Source organism: Prionailurus bengalensis, chromosome D3 (genome assembly GCF_016509475.1).
Source record: "Prionailurus bengalensis isolate Pbe53 chromosome D3, Fcat_Pben_1.1_paternal_pri, whole genome shotgun sequence".
Lineage (NCBI taxonomy): Eukaryota > Metazoa > Chordata > Mammalia > Carnivora > Felidae > Prionailurus > Prionailurus bengalensis.
Genome location: NC_057356.1, coordinates 29,367,640 through 29,387,382, shown reverse-complemented (window position 1 = coordinate 29,387,382; position 19,743 = coordinate 29,367,640). Strand labels below are relative to the sequence as shown.

Sequence of the window (19,743 nt, the reverse complement as noted above, 5' to 3'; positions counted from 1 at the left end):
GACTCTGGCAAGTTACTTCATTTTGAGAACTTCAGTTTCATTATCTGTGAAACTGGAATAAGAGTCTGTATACCTTACTAACTGCCCCAGTTAGTAAGTACACAGCACTCAATGAATGCCTGCTGTCACTTAAAAAAGAAAAGCCAGAAAGGGGCACTTGGGTGGCTCAGTCCGTTAAGCAGTCGACTCTGGTTTTGGCTCAGGTCATGATCTCACAGTTTGTGGGTTTGAGCCCCACAATGAACTCTGTGCTGACAGTGAAGAGCCTGCTTGGGATTTCCTCTCTTTCCTTCTTTCTCTGCCCCTCCCCGACCTGCTCTCTCTCAAAATAAATACATAAACTTAAAAAAAAAAAAAAGAAAAACCAGAAAAATAGAAAGCTTCAGCATGGCGAGAGTATATGTACATGAGGTCATCCCTTTGCAGAGGTGGTAAGTGGTAGTCATAAATGCTGCTGACTGGGCTGGTGAGTCCCAGGGCCCCATGGCTTAAAGTCCACATAAAATGAGTAAGTTCCAGAACCTGAGCTCGTTTTCCACTGGGAGCTGACTGGCAGTAGAGTGAGAGGAGACTTTGAAAGCCTGCGTCAGGATACGCACCTCGCCCGCATAGCGGTTGCGTAGATTCAGGGATGCCATGAAATTGGAATAATCTTTCTTCACACAGGCCGGGCGCTCTGTTAGCTGAGTTGCCTACAGAGAAATATCAAGAATTATTTCAGACCATTACCACATGTTTTCTTTGTGTTCACTATGGCTAAGCTTAAGTCCAATTAAGAAGTCAAGTTCAGATCCAGAGGTTATTAAAAATCTTCTATGCTGACAAGCTAATAAAATGAAATACTTTTAATTTTTTTTAACATTTATTCATTTTTGAAAGAGAGAGACAGAGCGTGAGTGGGGGAAGGGCAGAGAAGAGAGGAAGACACAGAATTTGAAGCAGGCTCCAGGCTGTGAGTTTTCAGCACAGAGCCCGACACAAGGCTTGAACCCACGAACCACGAGACTATGGCCTGAGCCGAAGTTAGATGCTTATCCAACTTAGCCCACCCAGGCACCTCAAAAAGAAATACTTTAGAACACCTTCCAGTCTGATAAGAACCACGGAAAAAGAATTTAAAAACAATTTTAGGATGAAAAATTTTCTCTGGAAGGCAGCTTGTGATAGAACTTCACTTTGCCACCCTGACTGCTTTCATCCCAGTGGTGAACAGGTCTTTTGCAAGAGAAATAATCATCAGATCATTATGAAAATCATCATAATCTGCAATGAAAATACTGTGAAGTTAGTGCTCCCGGGCTGTCTCCTCTGTGGGTGCGTGCTGGTGTGTAAATGTGACTTGAAGATGGTGAATGGTGAAGTTGAGAGCATAGTGACAGTGAGCATAAGCCAGCAGGGGCTTGGAGATACCCAACAGCTGCCAACAGTCTAAGAGCAGAAGACAAAAGGGGCGCACTCTGAGTACAACGGCAGCCCACAGGATGGGGAAAATATTTTCAGACCCCCCTTCACTTCCTCTGCTTCAGCTGCACCTCCCACCACTCGGGGTCCTGATGACTGCTCTCCCTTACCCTGGCTGGTCACTGCTACCATGCTCCTCACTGCCCTTCCCAACATCACTGAAGACTAAGAACATGCACTGAAGATGACCTTTCACCCCTTTAGCACCTTTTACTATAAACCAACAAAACCTATCCACTTGACATTCAGGTCCCATTGGGGAAAATGAATCTCTCAATAGTTGAAGTTTGAGGGATTATTTTTTTGGATGGAGCAGGCAGGTAGGGAGAAAGAGGGTCAAGAAAAGACAATATGAAATTTGGGAAAACATAAGCAAGAACAAAAATACATGATTTTCTCATAAAATTATTAAGCTGGTCTATTTTGCAAAAGGTCATGTAACACTACATTTTTTGGAGACAGTGTGGCCTATGGCATCAAGCAGGCCTACACTGGAACCTGGCTCTGCCACCAACAAGCTATGATCCCCTAGGGAGGCCACTTGCTGTCCCTTAGCCTGAATATACTCCCCTGCAAAATGCAGAAAACAATGGCCTTCTTACCAGGGATTCCGTGATATCTGCGCAGCCCCCAGACAGCAAATGGCCTGCACTGCAGCCTACCTCCCTCCCTGGTAGAACTACTCCAACTGCTTTGGCTCAGACGTCTGGCGCAGTGTGATGGGGAGGGCAGCCCTACAGGAGTTTTCTGACAGTCTCTATGCAGCAAGAGCCACTGGCCTGAGACCATGCTTCTCAAACACCCCCTAGAAGCTGCTCTTCCCTGAATGCCATGTGATGGGGAGATGTCACTCTGGTGGCCAGCAGGCTCCTGTGCTTTTCATGGAGCAGGGGCAGGTTGGCCAGGATCTCTATTACAACCAACAATCAGAACACACAATACATATATCCTTTCCTCCTTAGCAATAGAAAAGGGAAAACCACACCTAAATCTCTTTTTCTACAAAAAAAGATTTAAATCTTTTAGGAAAAACTGACCTCTTACAAGCTAGCCTAGAAGAGGACAAGGAGTTGTCAAAGGCATTCTAAGGAGTGCCCACTTCTGGCCTCTGCTTGTGTCCTCAGAGTGGTGGAGAGACCCAGCTCAGGGAGCTGATCTTACGCCGCTGGGCCTGGCCTGTAAGCACAGGGTGTACTGGTGACACTGGTATCTTCAGAGAACATGGAGTGACCTCTGTGAGAGCTCTGAGGATGACACGGGCTGTGAGAAGACACTGGCTACCTGTGGCACTGCCCCAGGCTCCACAAGGAGGCTGAGAGCCCCCAGCCCACCTAATGGGCTCCTCCCTTCCTGCTTAGACTTGTGGCCATGGTGAGAAGTGGCAGCGCCATCCTCCCTCCTCTGCACCCCCACCCTATCATGTCAAAGACATGATAAAAGACAGGCGGAAGCCTCTCCACCTCTCCACCCCGAGAGAGTTAAGAGGCACAGAGTTAAGAAGCACATAGCCACACTTGCTTGAGACAGACATCATGGTAGGCCCTAAGGCTGGGAGACACCGACATGCAACACCGCCAGTCAGATCACCTGCTCTCAATCTGCTACTTTGATCCGATACTCTGATTTAACTAAGAAAGCACTACTTCATGGACGTGCTGCCCTCTAAAGTGATCTTCAGTGGAACAAGACCAAGTTGAAGATGTGTGTGCACATATGCTTTGGCACCTGCTGTAACAGGAAAATCCAGCAAATGTTTCCAATCAACATGACTATAAGATAATGCTGACCTTGTCTCAAAGAGATCAGTTTCCTTCCTTGTGGATACACAGAAATCCAAATCTGATATCATTAATGAAGCAAGAAACAGTAAGGATGGGGAGCCTGGGTGGCTCAATTGGTTAAGTGTCCGACTTCGGCTCAGGTCATGATCTCATGGTTTGTGGGTTTGAGCCCTGCATCGGGCTCTGTGCTGACAGCTCAGAGCCTGGTGCCTGCTTCAAATTCTGTGTCTCTGCCCCTCCCCCACTCATGCTCGGTCTGTCTCTCAAAAATAAATAAATATTGAAAAGAAAAGAAAAGAAAAGAAAGAAAGAAACACAGTGAAGAAATGCCTGTTCTACTAACCTACTCTCTCTGAACCTGAGTATCTTACATGGGATTCCAATCTGCCTACTGCTAGCATGGCCGCATATATCAGAAAAAGCTACATATCAGCTTTGGTCTTGCCCCTCATATTGTGGCTCCCATTGCTGAAGGAGACTCCTGTTCCTCAGGAGGCACACACATACCCCAAGAGTGGTGTTCTGCTTGTTGTAGCCGGCAAAGTGAAGGATGCTTTCGGTGGCCATGGCCAGCCCCGTGTGCTGGGACAGTCCTGATACCCAGTTCTGATGTTTGTTCAGATATTCCTGAAGTCGGAAAAAAAAAAAAAAGGCTGTTTTACTTTAAAGGTAAGAATAATACTTTATAAAATAAAGTGTGAGGTAGTAGAGCAAACATTGGTTCCAATGTTGGGTCCATCCCTTACTGTGGGACCTTCAATAAATTAAAGCCCCCCCTTCCCCAACTGACTCTTGCTCATGTGTGAACGAGGACGATTTCCCCAGAGTGGCAGGCACACAGTAAATGTGACAGGACTGTTTATTCTTTGGGCACATCCTTGCTGAGAATCTGCCACCTGCCAAGTCCTGTGCTAGATACCTGGAAAACAGTTGTAGAGTTCTGGTCCCACTGTCAACATGCAGGCAGCTGTACTGCTTGCCTGAGCAGCCCTGCTGTGAAGGAGCGACCCAACAAACAGCTGGAAGGCAGAGTAAGGGCCAGAATCTGCCTGGCCAACTAGTGGAAGGGGACACCTGGCAGAGCGTGGAGATGTGAGAAGGCCTTCTGCTCTGGGGACCATCAGGGGTCAGGGATTAGCACTGCAGGAGCAACAAGTACAAGGGCTAGATGGCAGGCAGCCAGCCTGGGCCAGAGATGGGCCAGGCCTGAAAGGCCTTGTGTGCCAGGTAAAGGAGTTTAGGGAGAGGCACAGGACTCCCCTCAGGAAAGTGCACGTGAGCACTGACTTACAAAACTGTGCCAGTGGTTTTGGAGGGTTCATAGAGCCCCAGAAACCCAACCATGAACCCTGTGGCGATGGGGAGTGGCTAATGAGCAAAGGTAGCAGATTTGCTATTGACACCGGCCCAGCACGGTGGATGACTCAGGACAGGCTACAGTGACGTGCCCAGGCGGGTCGGGGCCACTAAGGGTAGGCAGTGAGGGCCTGACAGGAGGTGAGGTAGGGTTCAGACAGACTAGATGTCCAGGGGAAGGGAAACAGAGCCTGGGGCAACACCAAAGGGAGGCCTGGTAGAAGTACCAAGACCAATTCAAGCCTCAAGCTTGTTCATTTTCCACTCCTTTCTTAGGCCATGGTTGAAGAAATAAACAGCTCACCCAATTAAGGCCTTTTTTTTTTTTTCTTAATGAACCCTTTTAGGAATGAAAGGGGCTTCCCCTCTTTAGAGCTCAGCCTTGGGAGCTGATGCCCCTTTCCTCCATGTGAACCAAAAGAAAAGTCAGTTCCCAAAAAGGAACAGTTTGAAAAAGTACCACAGTCTGAAGAATACTAGTGTATCCACTAGACAGTGACAGCTGTCAAGCTATAGGCATGGCCTAGTTACAAGGCCCATCGCTGTCCAGCTTAGCTGCTGAGTGCCTGACAGAAGGCTCCATTTTTTTCATTTCCCCAATTGCTCTAACCTCACCACTCCTACATCTTTGTGGAAGGAAGAACTTTAAGGCAACACAAGGCACCACCCATGGGTTCTTGCAAAATGTGTTTCCAAACAGCCTCCAAGCTGCTCGGTCCTTCCTGGATTCTGAACACAGAAACACTTTGGAACTAGCTTTATCTTGACAAATGTTGCTGAGGTCAACTTCACATGCTCCTCTAGATGCAACTTCTCTTTATTAAGCCAGATTTCTTCTAGTGGGATTTTTCTTATCTTTGATCCCTTTTCAGGTGACTTTTTCCTCTCATGAATTGTGGTATTTTTGGTCCATCTCTGCTTGACCAGAATAATGGCTCACTTTGTAGTCATTTGTGTTCATACGTCAGCACTTTGGTCTGCAAAGGCTCATGTCCAACTCCACATACAGCCTGGATAGGGCTCTAATGGGACAGCAGCCTCACTCCAGCTCTGGCATTTGGCAGAGGTGCTGCTACTAGACTGGCAGGCCTCCTCGCTCGCGCCCAGCCTGCCACACACCTGGCACCTACCTGGTGTGAGTGGTCAGTTCTCTGGGCCTGCCTGCCCACAGATCCCATCGCACCTGCCCCGCTCACCCACAACCAGTACCCTTACCCCACAAGGTATTCCTAACAAATAGCAGCCTCTGAGGCCTCTGTTATTCCCAGACACTAGACTAATGTTTTTGGTCTCTGTTTATTCACATTAGCGCTGTTTCTATTTTGAGTTCGCAGTCTATGAAAGTTCTCTGGATCACTGGAAGGAGCTTAACAAAATTGCTTTTTGGTGATTTCAAGAAACTACCTGTAAGTGGGACTTGGTGACCGTAGGTGCCCACTTCATTGCCTCCTGTAGGATCATTCCACAGCGCGCCGCGAAGTCCTTCACGATGCTCTGGAAGAGGGTGTGATCAAGCCGAGGTCAGTGTATCTGGGCTGTCAGAGGCTGTCAGCTACAAACTGTATTTAGTTACTTTTGAGGGCTGAAGTGCATCCCCCTAAAATGCATGTGTTGAAGCCCTAGCCCCCACTACCTCAGAATGTGACTATATTTGAAGATGGTGCCTTTAAAGAGGTAATTAAGGTAAAATGGTATCATATGAGTGGTCCGTAATCCAATCTGACTGTGTCCTCGTAAGAGAAGATTAGGACACAGGCACAGAGGGAAGACATGTGAGGACACAAGAACACGACAACCATCTAAAAGCCAAGGAGAGAGGTGTCTGAAGAAACAACCCCGTCAACACCCTGACCTCAGATCTCCAGCCCCCAGCACTGTGAGAAAATAAATTTCTGTTGTTTAAGCCACTCAGTCTGTGGTACGTAATCATGGCAGCCCTAGCGAATGATTAGAGTGACTATGTTCTAACACTGAGCCTTGGGGTATAGGGCACAGACATCCCTGGTCTGTGGTCCTGGTGTAAGGCTGGGCGGCAGGGCCTACACTAACAGTGCCTCACACGGCCACTGGGCAACATATGTCCTGAGTCATTGACTGAAGGAGAACGCAGGCCATGGCAGGTAAGAACCAGTGCAGGGGCCTCGTCACCGTGTGGGGAACTCCCTGCCCACAGCTGGAGGCCCAGAGGTTGGGACATGACCTGGCCCTAGGTCTGATCTGTGGTCTGAGCTGAGCTTCAGTCTGCCACCATGAGGGCTCTGAGTCAGACCTCGCACAGCACAGCCTCCTTATCCGGAGCTACTTACTCCATCTATTTCCCACAGCACCACAAAAGGCGAAGTCGTTCCTCACTACCACAATGACAGGTAGTCTGCACACCTCACAGCAGTGAAGTTCATCTGACAGTCATACTTGCTCAGGCAGCTTTGAGAAGTTATAAACTGACAGGCAGCAGAAAACCTCTTTGGCAGCTGAACTAAGAAAGGGCTTAGAGTCAACACGGCTGTGGGGCAGGAGGAGGCTTGGTAGACAGTCCCAGCTGGGAGTGAGTCAGCACCCCACTCATATTGTGAGACTTTCTCTCCTGCGGGCTGGGAGAGAATGCTCACACCTTAAACTTCTGGGGACTGAATGACACAGTGTGTGAAATGTGCCAGCCCTGACACTAGAGAAGGCAATGAAAATGGCCGTTAATTAGGAGACGGCTGCCACCTACCTCTCGGGCTTCACAGGTGTCTGGAACGGTGATCCGATAGGGGGCGTCAGGAATGTCGTAGTAAGGCTGGTCCTTGTGAATGTCCTGAAAACAACCAAGCTCCCTTTTCCAAACCACCTTCCCTGGGTGCCTCTGCTCATGCTGGGCAGCGGTGTTTGCCTCCATTCCCCACACCTGTCCGGTCTGTGACAGGCTTCCAAACTTACTGCAGCTCATTGGTGAGGACAGGATCTGGCCTCCCCACCCCCAATTTGGCCACTTGCAGCATAAATTAGGCTCTGGTATATGGCAGGGACACTCACAGCGCTCAATGACAGTGACAGGGTCTGGAGGATGTCCAACATGGTCTTCAGCACTGTCCCGCTCCAGAGCAAGTGGGGAAACCTGCACAGACAGCCATATCTCAGGGTCCAGGAGACAAATCTTCAAGGAATCTGAGTTCCTTAAAGTGCTGCCTTGAGGGGTGGGGCAGGGTGGGGTAAAAGCCCCACCTCCTGCTGCCCAGCTGACGGTTGGAGAAGGTCAGGAGGTCTCCCAGGCAGGGCACTCTGTCAGAAACACCCCCTAGGCACTTGCCAGTCCCACTCTTCAGAGCCTAGATGTGGCCTCACGTGACCTGCTCTCAACCTAACACTGATACTGGCTGGGACATGTTCCCTCACTCCCCAAAGTGATCCTCCTTGTTTTTGACCAGGGGTCCCCAATATTTTCACATGATGGCAAAATAGAAAATGGCCATATTTGCATGACACTCTAGCTCAAAGAGAAGAAGGTGCTCCTGGATGTGGTGGCCAGGGTGAGGGGAGCAGACTCCGTATAGCTGTGACTCATCATGGCCCTCTGCTTAGGAGGTCCAGCTCAGACACATGTCATATACGTGCTAGACTTGCTTTCTGGCCCTGCCTAGACCAGGCGCACAGCACCGGCAGCAGGCTCCAGAACTCCTGGACGCTTGCATGGAGCTGAGGGCAGGCCCAGCGTGGCTGTTTGCTGCCTCTGGCCTTTACATTGCAGACAGGCTGGTTCAGCCCACCTTTGAGGGTTCTCGTCCATGTGGGGGCATGTCCCTTGAAAGTCTGCTTTGGCTCCCAGCACAGAGAGCCTGGAGTGGAAAAAGATCCGTGTGGGCTCTCCTTCCTCTCTGAGGAGCCTGGAAGACACTGATTCTACCAGGGACCTCTGGCTGGGCTCTGGGGTAGGAGATATCGCTTAGGATGGCTGTGAGCTTCCCAGAGTGAGCCCAGAGAGGCCCTGTGGCAGGGGAGGGTGGGATGCAGAGACACAGAGACATGACACCCCTTGTCAGGAGCTGCACTGTAAGTAACATCAATAGCTCAGAATAAGTAGAGGTTTCAGGACCAAACTTCAGACCCTGCAGCAAATTCCATGACATTCTGAGGGAGTCCGCATTGCCATTTGAGAGTTTAAATTCTGACGCCAATTTTGCTGCATTGATAATGTAAGGATGGTTCTTCCCTGATTCTAAACCTAGAGGCACGCGCACACATACGCGCTCACACACACACACACACACACACACACACACACACACACACAGAGCATTAGAAGGAAAATGAGCTTACTTATCCACTAGACCAGACAGATACTTGTCTGCCACCCTCCGTATCCTCTTGTGAATGTGGTTGAAGTTCACCAGGAGAAACTGCGCATGCCGCTCCAGCTCTTCCTCATTTTCCTTGGTCTTAGCCTGGAGATTCAGAAGAGACAGGTACAATAGGCGCCCTCCACATGCTTCCAGCAGACACACGCTCGCGCTCTGACAAGGCTTACTTTATCTGCCATCATGTTTAGGAAGGCATCAAATACTTTGTCTGCGACGGCAATCACACACTGCATCATCCCTGAAATGAGGAGGGGGTTTCCACGGGTCAGAAGCATCAAGAGAAAGAGACCAATCCCGGCTACTTTCAAACATAGTGTTTAGAAATGATTTTGGATTACAGACAAATGGCAGAGAGAGCACACAGTTCCCACATACCCTGGACCCAGTTTCTCCTGATATTAGCAGCTCAACTTGTCAAAACTAAGAAGTCGACACTGATATACCATTAGCTCAACTTCAGGCTTTATTTGGATTTCCTGTTTTCCCACTAATGTCCCTTTTCTGTCCCAGGATCTAATGAAGATGCCATGTGGCATTACCCATCAGGTCTCCTTTGTCTCGCACAATCTGTGCTGATTCCTTGGTCTGTTCTTGCCTTTCATGAACCTGACACTTCTGAAGAGAACAGGCATTTTGTAGGATGTCCCTCAATTTAGGTGTGTCTGATGCTTGCTTGTGATTAGACTAAGGTTACAGGCTTTTAGGAAAATCCCACAGAGATGAAGTGGTCTTGTTGCATAGTAGCAGGAGTGTGTGAAATCAGTATCTCCTACCACTGGGGAGGATGACCTTGATTGCTTGGGTACAGTGGTGTCTGCCAAGTTTCCCCCTGTCCAGTTACTACTTTTCTCTTTCCATGCTCTACTCTTCAGAAGGGAGTCACTGAGTCCAGCCCACACTCAGGGAGGGGAATTAAGCAGCAGCTCCTGAAGAGAATGTAGGCATAAGAAAAACCGCCACGGTAACTGGAATATACCCTGGGTAAGATACTTAAATGTGTTGATTTTTTTTTTTTTTTTTTTGTATTAAGTAGACTCCACACCCAGTGTGGAGTTCAATGCGGGGCTTGAACTCACAACCCTGAGATCAAGACATGAGCTGAGATCAAGAGTCAGATGCTTAACCGACTGAGCCATCGAGGTGCCCCTGGTGAAGATACTTTGAGGTCATGCAGACATCTCATTTCTCTTCAAGATTTTGCCCACATTTTAGTATCTGTCAGTGGGATGTGCTTGCAGAAGGCACTCTGGCTCTCACTAGGATTTTGTTTTCTTCATTCTTTCTACTTTTAGTAATTGGGATTCTATAAGGAAGTTCTGTTCCTCTTTCCCCATGTTTGATGTATTCAATCATCTAATCAGTATAGATATTAATATTTATTTCAGTCACTGGGTCATAATCCAATACTGTCATTATTTGCTGCCCAAATTGTTCCAGCTTTGGCCATTGAGAACTCTTTCGGGGAGACTCAAGTCCTTGTGACATGCCCACATCCCTTTTCTTTTCTTCTTCCTTTCCTTTTCCTTTTTTTCCTTTCACAGGACCTTCCTTTCTGGCACTACAAGGTGTCCCAGGCTCATCTTGTATTTTCCCTGCCCCAATTCTCTGTAGAATCAACCTTTTTTTCCTTGGACACTTGGTTCCTTTTAATGCGGAATGATATTTAGAAAGCAAGATCTGAGCACTGGATGTGCTTGTTGCCACCAGAGTACAAAGCAGATTTTTTTTCAAGTTTATTTATTTTGTGAGAGAGCGAGTGAGTGGGGTAGGGGCAGAGAGAGGGAGAGACAGAGAATCCCAAGAAGGCTGCACACTGTCAGTGCACAGAGCCCAGTGAGGGGCTTGAACTCATGAACCGGGAGATCATGACCAGAGCTAAAATCAAGAGTCAAATACTTAACTGACTGATCCACCCAGGCGCCCCTACAAGGCAGATTTTAAAAAGCAACAGTACAGCACAAGCATCACAGTGCTGATGTAATAAAGTGCTGCTTGCCCACCAGTGCTGTCCCACTTATCCACTGTCCTTTTTTTTTTAAAGATTTTATTTGGGGGTGGCACAGTTGGTTAAGCATCTGACTCCTGATCTCAGCTCAGGTCATGACCTTACAGTTTGTGAGTTTGAGCCCTCCATTGGGCTCTGCACTGATGGCATGGAGCCTACCTGGGATTTTGTCTCTCTTTCTCTCTGCCCCTCTCTCACTTGTGCGCACGTTCTCTCTCAAAGTAAATAAACTTAAAAAAAGTTTTAAGATTTTTTAAAAAGTCATCTCTACACCCAATGTGGGGCTTGAACTTACAGACCCTAGATCAAGAGTGGCATGCTCTACCAAGGGCGCCAGCCAGGAGCCCCATCCAGTGCCTTTAGGCTGGCTAAATGACAGGGCTGTAAGGTCAGCAGGGCAGAGCGATAAGGAGGTGCTGCACCTCTGTGCCCCAGGCAAAGCACAGAGCCGGAAACACAAAGACGCATCGCATATGTGTTTTTTATGAGGATAAATGGGCCCCCAAAGCTCTCAGACATGGAAAATGATTAGTGTGACATGGACAGATGCCCAAACAGGGAGAGGCTACTTTCTCAGAAGTTGGGTTGGTGGATGAAATCTGTTTGGAGGGGTGTGTTTAGTGTAGTATCTTTTCATATAGCTCTTAGGAAACTGAAACTGTAAGTTTCTAATAAAAAACAATCAGATAGTAGTGGTCAGATGCCAGTCATCAACGTGCAGTAGCCTCTCTGGAGATTTTTACTTAAAAACAGCCACTTTGCTTTTTGCACTTTCCTTTTACACTTTAGCTTGGGACTACCTCGGTCTTAGTCTGCACTGACTGACTAGGCAGCTGGCAGGCTGCATTCCAAGAACACATGGAGGCTGGGCTCACACCTGCACAGAGGAGGTGCCAGCCCTCCCCTTCGCAGGCTGCTAGATGCTTCTTATAACCTCCTTCCTGCTTGGTTCTGAAAACTCATGAGTAACACATCTCCATAGACATGTCCTTCCCACCTCTCATGTTTTAGGAGAGAAAAGGAAGAGGAAAGTACACTCAGTAAATATACATTTATTGGCTTAACCTAAGTGCCATACTCAGAACAAAAACAAATAACCCATTTGGAAATCATGTGGAAGAGTATGGTGTACGGTGAAAATTAAAAAGTGTCCATAAGGTGCACATCAGTTCCCAGTGCAATTATGACACAGTGACAGAAAAAACAGACCTTAGGAGAGAGAGGATGACATTTAGCTTTAGAAAGGTACCTTATTCTGTCTATAGATATTCTCAATAGGAGGCTGGCAAAATGTGGTAGGTTCTTAGGCCCCTTTGGGATAGGAATCTCAATTTTTTTGTTGCCTACCTTCCCTCCTAGAGCCAAAGAAGCTCAGGGTGACCCAACTGTTTAGCACAAAACAACTATTATATAAACAATGGGCATCTGGGTGGCTTGGTCGGTTGGGCCTCTGACTCTTGGTTTTAGCTCAGATCATGACATCACAGTTTGTGAGTTTGAGCCCCATGGAGGACTCTGCACTGGCAGTGTGAAGCCAGCTTGGGATTTTCTGTCTCCTTCTCTTTGTGCCCCTTTCCTGCTTTCTTTCTCAAAAATAAATAAATAAACATTAAAAAACAAAACAATGGGTGGATGGACAAGGGGAACAAATCAATGAACAGCTCAGTCAGTGGTTAACAGTGTCTCTACTATACTCTCAAGTGGTCCTTGGGCATGTGTGTGGGACTTTGAATGTGGGGCTTCCTCTTCCTGTGTCTACACCCTGGTGGGAGGGGTTTCCTACCATACAAAATTGCCTGCCTGCACCTCCCACCATGGCCTCTAAAGAGCTCCTCCTCCTCTAATCCTTACCCCTACTGCCAGCAGGGGGAGCTTCCAGAACCCATACACTCCTTCCTTGCCTATTCCACAAAAATAAATAAATGCACCTAATTTTCTGACTGTCATGTAGGAGTGATAAGGGTTCTATAAAGGACTTATTGGACAAAGGTCTTACATGAAGCAGCACCTCAGAACCTTGGGGTGATTTTATTTTTTATTTTTAAAAGTTTTATTTTTACGTAATCTCTAGACCCAAGGTGAGACCCAAATTCACAACCTGGAGATCAAGAGTTGCACTCTCCACTGACTGAGCCAGCCACGTACCTCCTTGGGGTGATTTTTAAAAGGATTTCTTCAAGGACTGACTTTTCAGCAATAGGAAAAATGGCATAAAAATTATCTGGGGATTAATTCTCTACTGGCAAGAACAAGTTGATAGATTCTTCAGAGTGCCAATGACTTCTGGCATGGAAAGGTCTCCTCTCTACTTAATAATAAATTTATTGATTTTAAGAATTGTCAATTAGCAGTCTTTGAAATATTTACCCACACAGTTAATCAGTCAGAACTCATGGCCATAATGTACCCAAATATTTAAGCACAATTATAAAACTGATCAAGTTCTTCTAAGCATATAATTAAAACATAGGTCTAACATTTCAGAGTCTCTTATATTTTTAAACACTTTAAAAATCAACACAGAGACCAATGCAATGATGCTTAAAACCTGTCAGTGTCCTTATACTCAAACTGCTTAAACAGTGCCTATACTATGCATTTAATTTTTTTCTTTGCTATCTTTTTTTAAATGTTTATTTTTGAGAGAGAGACACAGAGTGTGAGTGGGGGAGGGACAGAGACAGAGAGGGAGACACAGAATTGGAGGCAGGCTCCAGGCTCTGAGCTGTCAGCACAGAGCCCAACGCAGGGCTCAAATCCACAAAGTGTGAGATAATGATCTCAGCAGAAGTCAGACACCCAACGGAGTCACCCAGGTACCCCTATTTTTTTTTAATGTTTATTTATCTTTGTGAGAGAGAGAGACAGAGAAACAGAGAGAGAGAGAGACAGAGAGAAACAGAGAGAGACAGAGTGTGAGTGGGGGAAGGGCAGAGAGAGAGGGAGACACAGAATCTGAAGCAGGTTCCAGGCTCTGAGCTGTCAGCACAGAGCCCGATGTGGGCTCGAACTCATGGACCGTGAGATCATGATCTGAGCCGAAGTCGGACGCTTAACTGACTGAGCTACCCAGATGCCCCTGTTATCTCAATTTTAATAGCTCTTCTTATTTTCATTCCTATTCTTATCTTAGGTTTGCCCTAATAGAATTCCGGTAAGTATAATATTTTAGTACCATCAGAGAGTTTCGATTATTTCTCTGTTTTCCCAGGAGTTTGCTTTTAGGACTGGTTGCAGCTGAGACCCTCTGTGCACTCAGGATCTGAGGACATTCGCATCATAGGACTTGCAAGTCTTTGTGTTTCATATAGATTTTCCTATTCTGAAACCTTCCCAGAAATGATGTGGCCCTTAAATCGGATGTTGCCCACAGGTCCTGACCTGCTGCCCTGACATTCTGACCTGGCCTGATGACACCACTGGAAACATTCATGGTTCTGAGCAGGGTCTCCTTATAACCAGCAGGACTACTGAGGCATGAAGCCCTCGTGGAAGGTCTGGGTATCCTCACAATGAACTCTCTAATAGCTATTCTCAGCTAACAGAGCACTTTTAACTAGCCATTCTGTGGGATGTCTCTGCCTATCACCTGCTGGGCACCCTTTCTACCTGTCAACTCTTGGAGACCAGGCATGACTTTATCGTGGGTGCCACGTCTCTCCTTGAACTGTGTAGCTCTTTCTTTGTGTTCCCTCTTTCCTGATTACATAAGAGAAACAACAACCTATCTTTACTTCACAAATACTTAGTGGAAAAAACAAACATTAGATATATATATCCTATGTATTATGTTATCACTACATATATATATTGTTATGCTAATGTGTGTGTATATACACACACATTAGCATAACTATATATATGTTTTATATATATATATATATATATATATATATATATATATATATAAAACCTAGTATATTTGGATATACACATCCTAGTATATTTGCCCTTCTTTTAAGCAAAATATGTATTCATGTTCAAATTATGATACTTTGTCCACTGGGAGTCCGTTTATTTTTTAAAATATTTACTTTTGAGAGAGAAAGAGAACGTGCAAGTAGGAGAGGGGCAGAGAGACAGGGGGACAGAGGATCTGAAGTGGGCTCTGTGCTGACAGCAGTGAGCCTGATGTGGGGTTTGAACTCATGAACTATGAGATCATGACCTCAGCCAAAGTCAAACACTCAATCAACTGAGCCCCCCAGGCACCTAGGAGTCCTTTTAAATTGGTTCTTAGTCCTCTTTGCCTGCTCTGGACATTTTTCCTATCTATCTACCTATCTAAACATTTATTTATTGGGGGGGAGGGGCAGAGAGAGGGAGACAGAGGATCCGAAGCAGACTCTGCCCTGTGAATGCACAGCCCGATGCAAGGCTTGAACCCATGAACCATGAGATCATGGCCTGAGCCAAAATCAAGAGTCAGCTGCTTAACTGACTGAGTTGAGCCACCTAGGTGCCCCTACTCTGGACATTTAAAAAGCATAACTGCTCCCTGGCAACAATAAGATGCTCCAGGTTCATCAATGATTATTTGAGAAGCCCAGGATCCTTTCAGCATGGGATAGTATTAGAGACTGAAATTTGGGGGCTAGAGCATACTCAAGCATTGTGGGTAGGCAAGAGTGATGCTCCTTAAGGCTATATGGTTATGTTATACATTTTTGTTATTTTTAAAAAATTTTTAAATATTTTGTATTTTGAGAGACAGAGACAGAGCATGAGTGGGGGAAGGGCTGAGAGAGTGAGAAACAGAATCTGAAGCAGGCTCCAGATTCTGAGCTGTCAGCACAGAGCCCAATGTGGGGCCCGGACCCACAAACTGCGAGATCATAACCTGAGCTGAAGTCGAACGCTCAGTCAGGTGAACCATCCAGGTGTCCCTTGTTTTTTAAAGGCAATAGAAGTTTACTAAATATACTGCAAGAGAGTGGCAGGCAGGACAGCAGAGAAGAGGCTGTCTGCCATGAGGCAGTGATGTGGGATACACTGTTAAGGTTCTATGTTTTATACTGACCTTTCCAATGTAGTATGTAACTTCATAAAACTATTTTCTTCACAAAGACAGAAAATTGGTAGTATTCCTTTTTATACTATTAAAGCTCAATTCATCATTAGAGTACCACAATAATCGACTTACCAGATTTGTCTTTCTGAATAGCTTTATCTTCAAAGTAGCAGAACATTACCTGGAAGCGGTCAGGATCTGTTGAACGTAGTACCCTAGCAAGGAGAACAGTTTTGAGTAAATTTTAAAAAATCCAGGCCCTCCCTATCACAGATTTGGTACTGCCCAGAACTGCCGAGGCCATGAGGAACCAAGTGTCACAGACTCACATGGACTTTCTGGAGGACAATATCCACCATCTGTCATAACATTCCCACACTGTTCACCCAGCAACCCACCACTAATGATGCATCTTAAGGGTAACGTGCACAACAGTGCTGGCTGAATGTCCATCAGTAGGAGACTGGTCAGCTACACCAAAGTACACCTATTCAGTGGCACAACATGCAGCCACCAAAATGAAAGATAACTCCAGAAAAAGATCGAAGATGCACTATTACATGAGAAAGCAAGGTGTGGAGAAAATGGGTACAGCATAATGTTAGTGACAGGTTTCCGAAAGGCCTCCATGTGCCTTCTGTGTGTAGGATATTTATGTTTGCATTTAAAATTTCTAGAAGGAAAAGTAAAACTATCAATAGCGGGTATCTCTGAATTCAGGGCCTGGAAAGTAAGACTTGTAGTTTTCATCTTTAGCGTCTTCTGTACCATTTCAATGTTTTCCTTCTTTTTTTGGTTTATGCATTGTTTTTATTTTCAAAGTAAAAAATATCTTTTACTTTGGGGCAAAGATAGAAAAAGAAATGCATGCACTTGAACCATAGTCCCTGTGAAAGGCCATTCAGAGTTTGGGGGGCTCCACTAAGATAGTGCGGCACATGTGCACACAGGCAAGCACTTGGTGGAGTCTATCTGTGGGCTTCTGCACCAACCTTTTGTGAGTCAAACTGCAGTAGGGCAGGCTGTGTGGCTTTAAGTGCATGCATTCTCAAGTGCTCACGTTCACACAGCTTTTATGTAATTGCTCACGTTGTCCACCTCGCTGTTTTAACATTCTCCTAATAACCAGTGGCTGGGAGTCTGAGCCAGGTTCTTGAATAAAGGCTTCAGGGTTGCTTCTCTGTGCTAACAGTGCTCGCAGAGGCCTGGCAGGCAACCTGGAGTGGGAACTGGGTTCTTGGGAGCTGCCTGTGGGCCATCCCCTTATGGTCCTGCTCTACCAGCCCACTCAACAGCCTGTCGTGAGACCCTATTCGTGGGCACACTTGTGGGGAAGCAGGAGACAGCCCTGCTGGCGGGCACATGAGGCTGAGAGGGTCCGGAGACATCGCTTGTAGCCATTCAACTTAGGAGCAAACAAGGTTTTTGATCTGTGTTGGTTTGCTTGTTTTGTTTTGGTTGGGTTTCTCTTTGAAAATGTACTCTTTATAATAAAAAGGATGAGAGAAAACTACACTAAGATGCTATAGGGAATGGTGGTGAGGTGAGTAGTTTTTCCTCTCCACTTATTTCCAAATTTGTGTGTAATGTTCTATTACTTTTATTAAAAAACAAAACAAAACTGTAACGAACAAAGAAAAGAAGGCCAAAAGCTCCTTAGCTCTGTGGGACTTTGGGGGAGAATCGTTCACTAGTTTTTAAATTTTGCTCTGTTGTGGCACCCTCAGGCTACCAAGCGGCCGGGAAAAGAGGACAGAGCTGGAAAGTAGGGGCTCACTCCCACTTATCCAAAAGAGCCTTAATCTAGGTTATATGTTGAGCTTCCTAGCAAGAGGTCTTTTACCAGAGGCTTTCATGGCACCAAACAAAGGTTTAAATAGTGGCATTTCCCAAATATTCCCCCTTTTAAGAACTAACAGTTTACTTTTCAAACCATTTGGTAAGGTTTATCCTATAACTTATTACACCTATCATGTGACTTCAACAAACAGATTATGTGTAACCTGACTTTTTTTTTTTTAAGTTTATTTATTTTTGAGAGAGAGAGAGAGAGAGAGACAGAGCATGAATGGGGGAGTGGCAGCCAAAGAGGGAGACACAGAATCGGAAGCAGGCTCCAGGCTCTGAGCTATCAGCCCAGAGCCCGACGCAGGGCTCGAACTCACGGACCGCGAGATCGGACCTGAGCTGAAGTCGGACGCTTAACCGACTGAGCCACCCAGGAGTCCCTAACCTGACCTTTTATGATGACAGGGATGCATCTTTCTGTAGCTAGTGTATTCAGCTGCAGCCCTATGGTGCCTCAGAGCTTACCATGGTGAGTCTGTACCATCCACATAGGCAGCTGGGCTCTGAGCATCCTAGCTGCTTCCTCCAGTCTTCATTTACAAGACGCAGCATGGCACAGTGCTTAACAGACTTGGATCTCAATCCAAATCAGGGTTTATTACCTTGGGTAACTTACTTAACTGTTCAGTGTCTCAGTTTCCTCATCTGTAAAATGGGTATGTAATAATGCCTACCCCATAGGCTTGTTGGAGAGTGTGTCAATACAGGCAACTTAGCACAGTGCCTGGTATGGCATAAGCACTCAATCTATGTTAATATTGGTGTTGTTATGATGACAATTATTACAGTTGTTAGGTCTGCTATGGTTACATATGTATCTTGAGCATCTGCTAACTGTGGGACTGTTTTGGGACAGGCCCCTTCCCATTTCCAATTTGCTATTTGTACTCAGCTGTGATCCTGGAAACCAGTTCAATGAATGTCTTAGACCATTTTCAGTGAGGGCTGATCCCTAACAGGGGCTCTTAGTCAAGTGGACAGAGTTTGAAATATCTATCGTGATGGCTCAGAAGCCTATTCCCTATAAGGAGAGGATAATAAGAGAGTTATAAGATGTGGTGTTTGGTACTCAGGAGGGAGGAGCACACAAGAAAAGCAGAGAGTGTTTTTGTTTTTTGTCTTTTTTTTTTTTGAGTAGCAGGCAAAAGTGTATTAGAGTATAAGATTAGAAAGTAAGAATAATAGGAAAGCTCTCTTTACAGAGAGGGGACATTTGAAAGTGACTGCCTCTGTTTTTTGCTTTTTAAGAAAGCTTACCTGTCTTAGGAGGAACTGAAGAGTCCCACCCCCAGAAGGCACAAATATATAAAAATTAGCTCCAGGGGCTGTATTGGGAGGTAAAGGCCTGTATACCTCATATATTCCAGCCGATAAACAGACAGGAGATAGGTGGACATGGCAAAGTCCAGCTTGTTGATGAGGGCAGACACTTCGGGGGCAGGGTCCAGCAGGTTGATGATGGTGCTGCGGAGCTCACTCAGTTCAGCCTAGGAGGAAATAAAAGGCTCAAGGGCTCACACAAGCACCTGGAGGGGAAAGCGGCCCTCCTCCAGGAGAGGTAGATAACATGTGATAACAAGCACAAAGAAAGGATCTGCCCATTGTTCAAGAAAGCTTAGCAAAATCCCTGCCCTGCATCATCTATCCTTGGCAGGGTGAGAATCCTTACAGGGGTGACTGTGTCGTTTTTCATGGCCGAGTTATACTGGAGGACGGAACGCAGTGGCTCTTTGCTGGGAAACGTGAGCAGGGGTGACTTGGTGGCTATTTCACAGACCCCTTCGTACCATTCTTCTGGCCAAAGTCCTGCAAGAGAGTGCCCACAAGTGAGACCACCACCTTGCTCAAGAATCACTATAGAGCAGTTGACAATGACCATTTCTACAGTCGTGGGTCCTTCGCTTGAGCCAATTACCCCAAAATGGGGCACAGAAATGAGTT

At 46.2% G+C, this 19,743-nt stretch overlaps 1 protein-coding gene and 1 long non-coding RNA gene across 3 annotated transcripts in view; one reads left to right on the top strand and one right to left on the bottom strand.

Moving 5' to 3' along the window:
- PI4KA (phosphatidylinositol 4-kinase alpha) overlaps positions 1 to 19,743 on the bottom strand; it is a 113,818-nt gene that overhangs the window by 29,473 nt on the left and 64,602 nt on the right. For both annotated transcript variants that reach the window (XM_043558196.1, XM_043558197.1), the window contains exons 21-30: positions 19,472 to 19,608; positions 19,156 to 19,289; positions 16,087 to 16,169; positions 9,106 to 9,176; positions 8,898 to 9,022; positions 7,617 to 7,698; positions 7,315 to 7,398; positions 6,003 to 6,092; positions 3,750 to 3,869; positions 600 to 692 (exon numbers count right to left, since the gene is read on the bottom strand). In XM_043558196.1, coding sequence (XP_043414131.1) covers positions 600 to 692; positions 3,750 to 3,869; positions 6,003 to 6,092; positions 7,315 to 7,398; positions 7,617 to 7,698; positions 8,898 to 9,022; positions 9,106 to 9,176; positions 16,087 to 16,169; positions 19,156 to 19,289; positions 19,472 to 19,608 — 1,019 coding nt within the window. The remainder of the gene's footprint in view (positions 1 to 599; positions 693 to 3,749; positions 3,870 to 6,002; positions 6,093 to 7,314; positions 7,399 to 7,616; positions 7,699 to 8,897; positions 9,023 to 9,105; positions 9,177 to 16,086; positions 16,170 to 19,155; positions 19,290 to 19,471; positions 19,609 to 19,743) is intronic.
- LOC122470504 lies at positions 14,895 to 18,974 on the top strand. The gene is made up of 2 exons (XR_006293925.1): positions 14,895 to 14,997; positions 18,879 to 18,974. It is a non-coding gene; the product is annotated as an uncharacterized LOC122470504 (long non-coding RNA).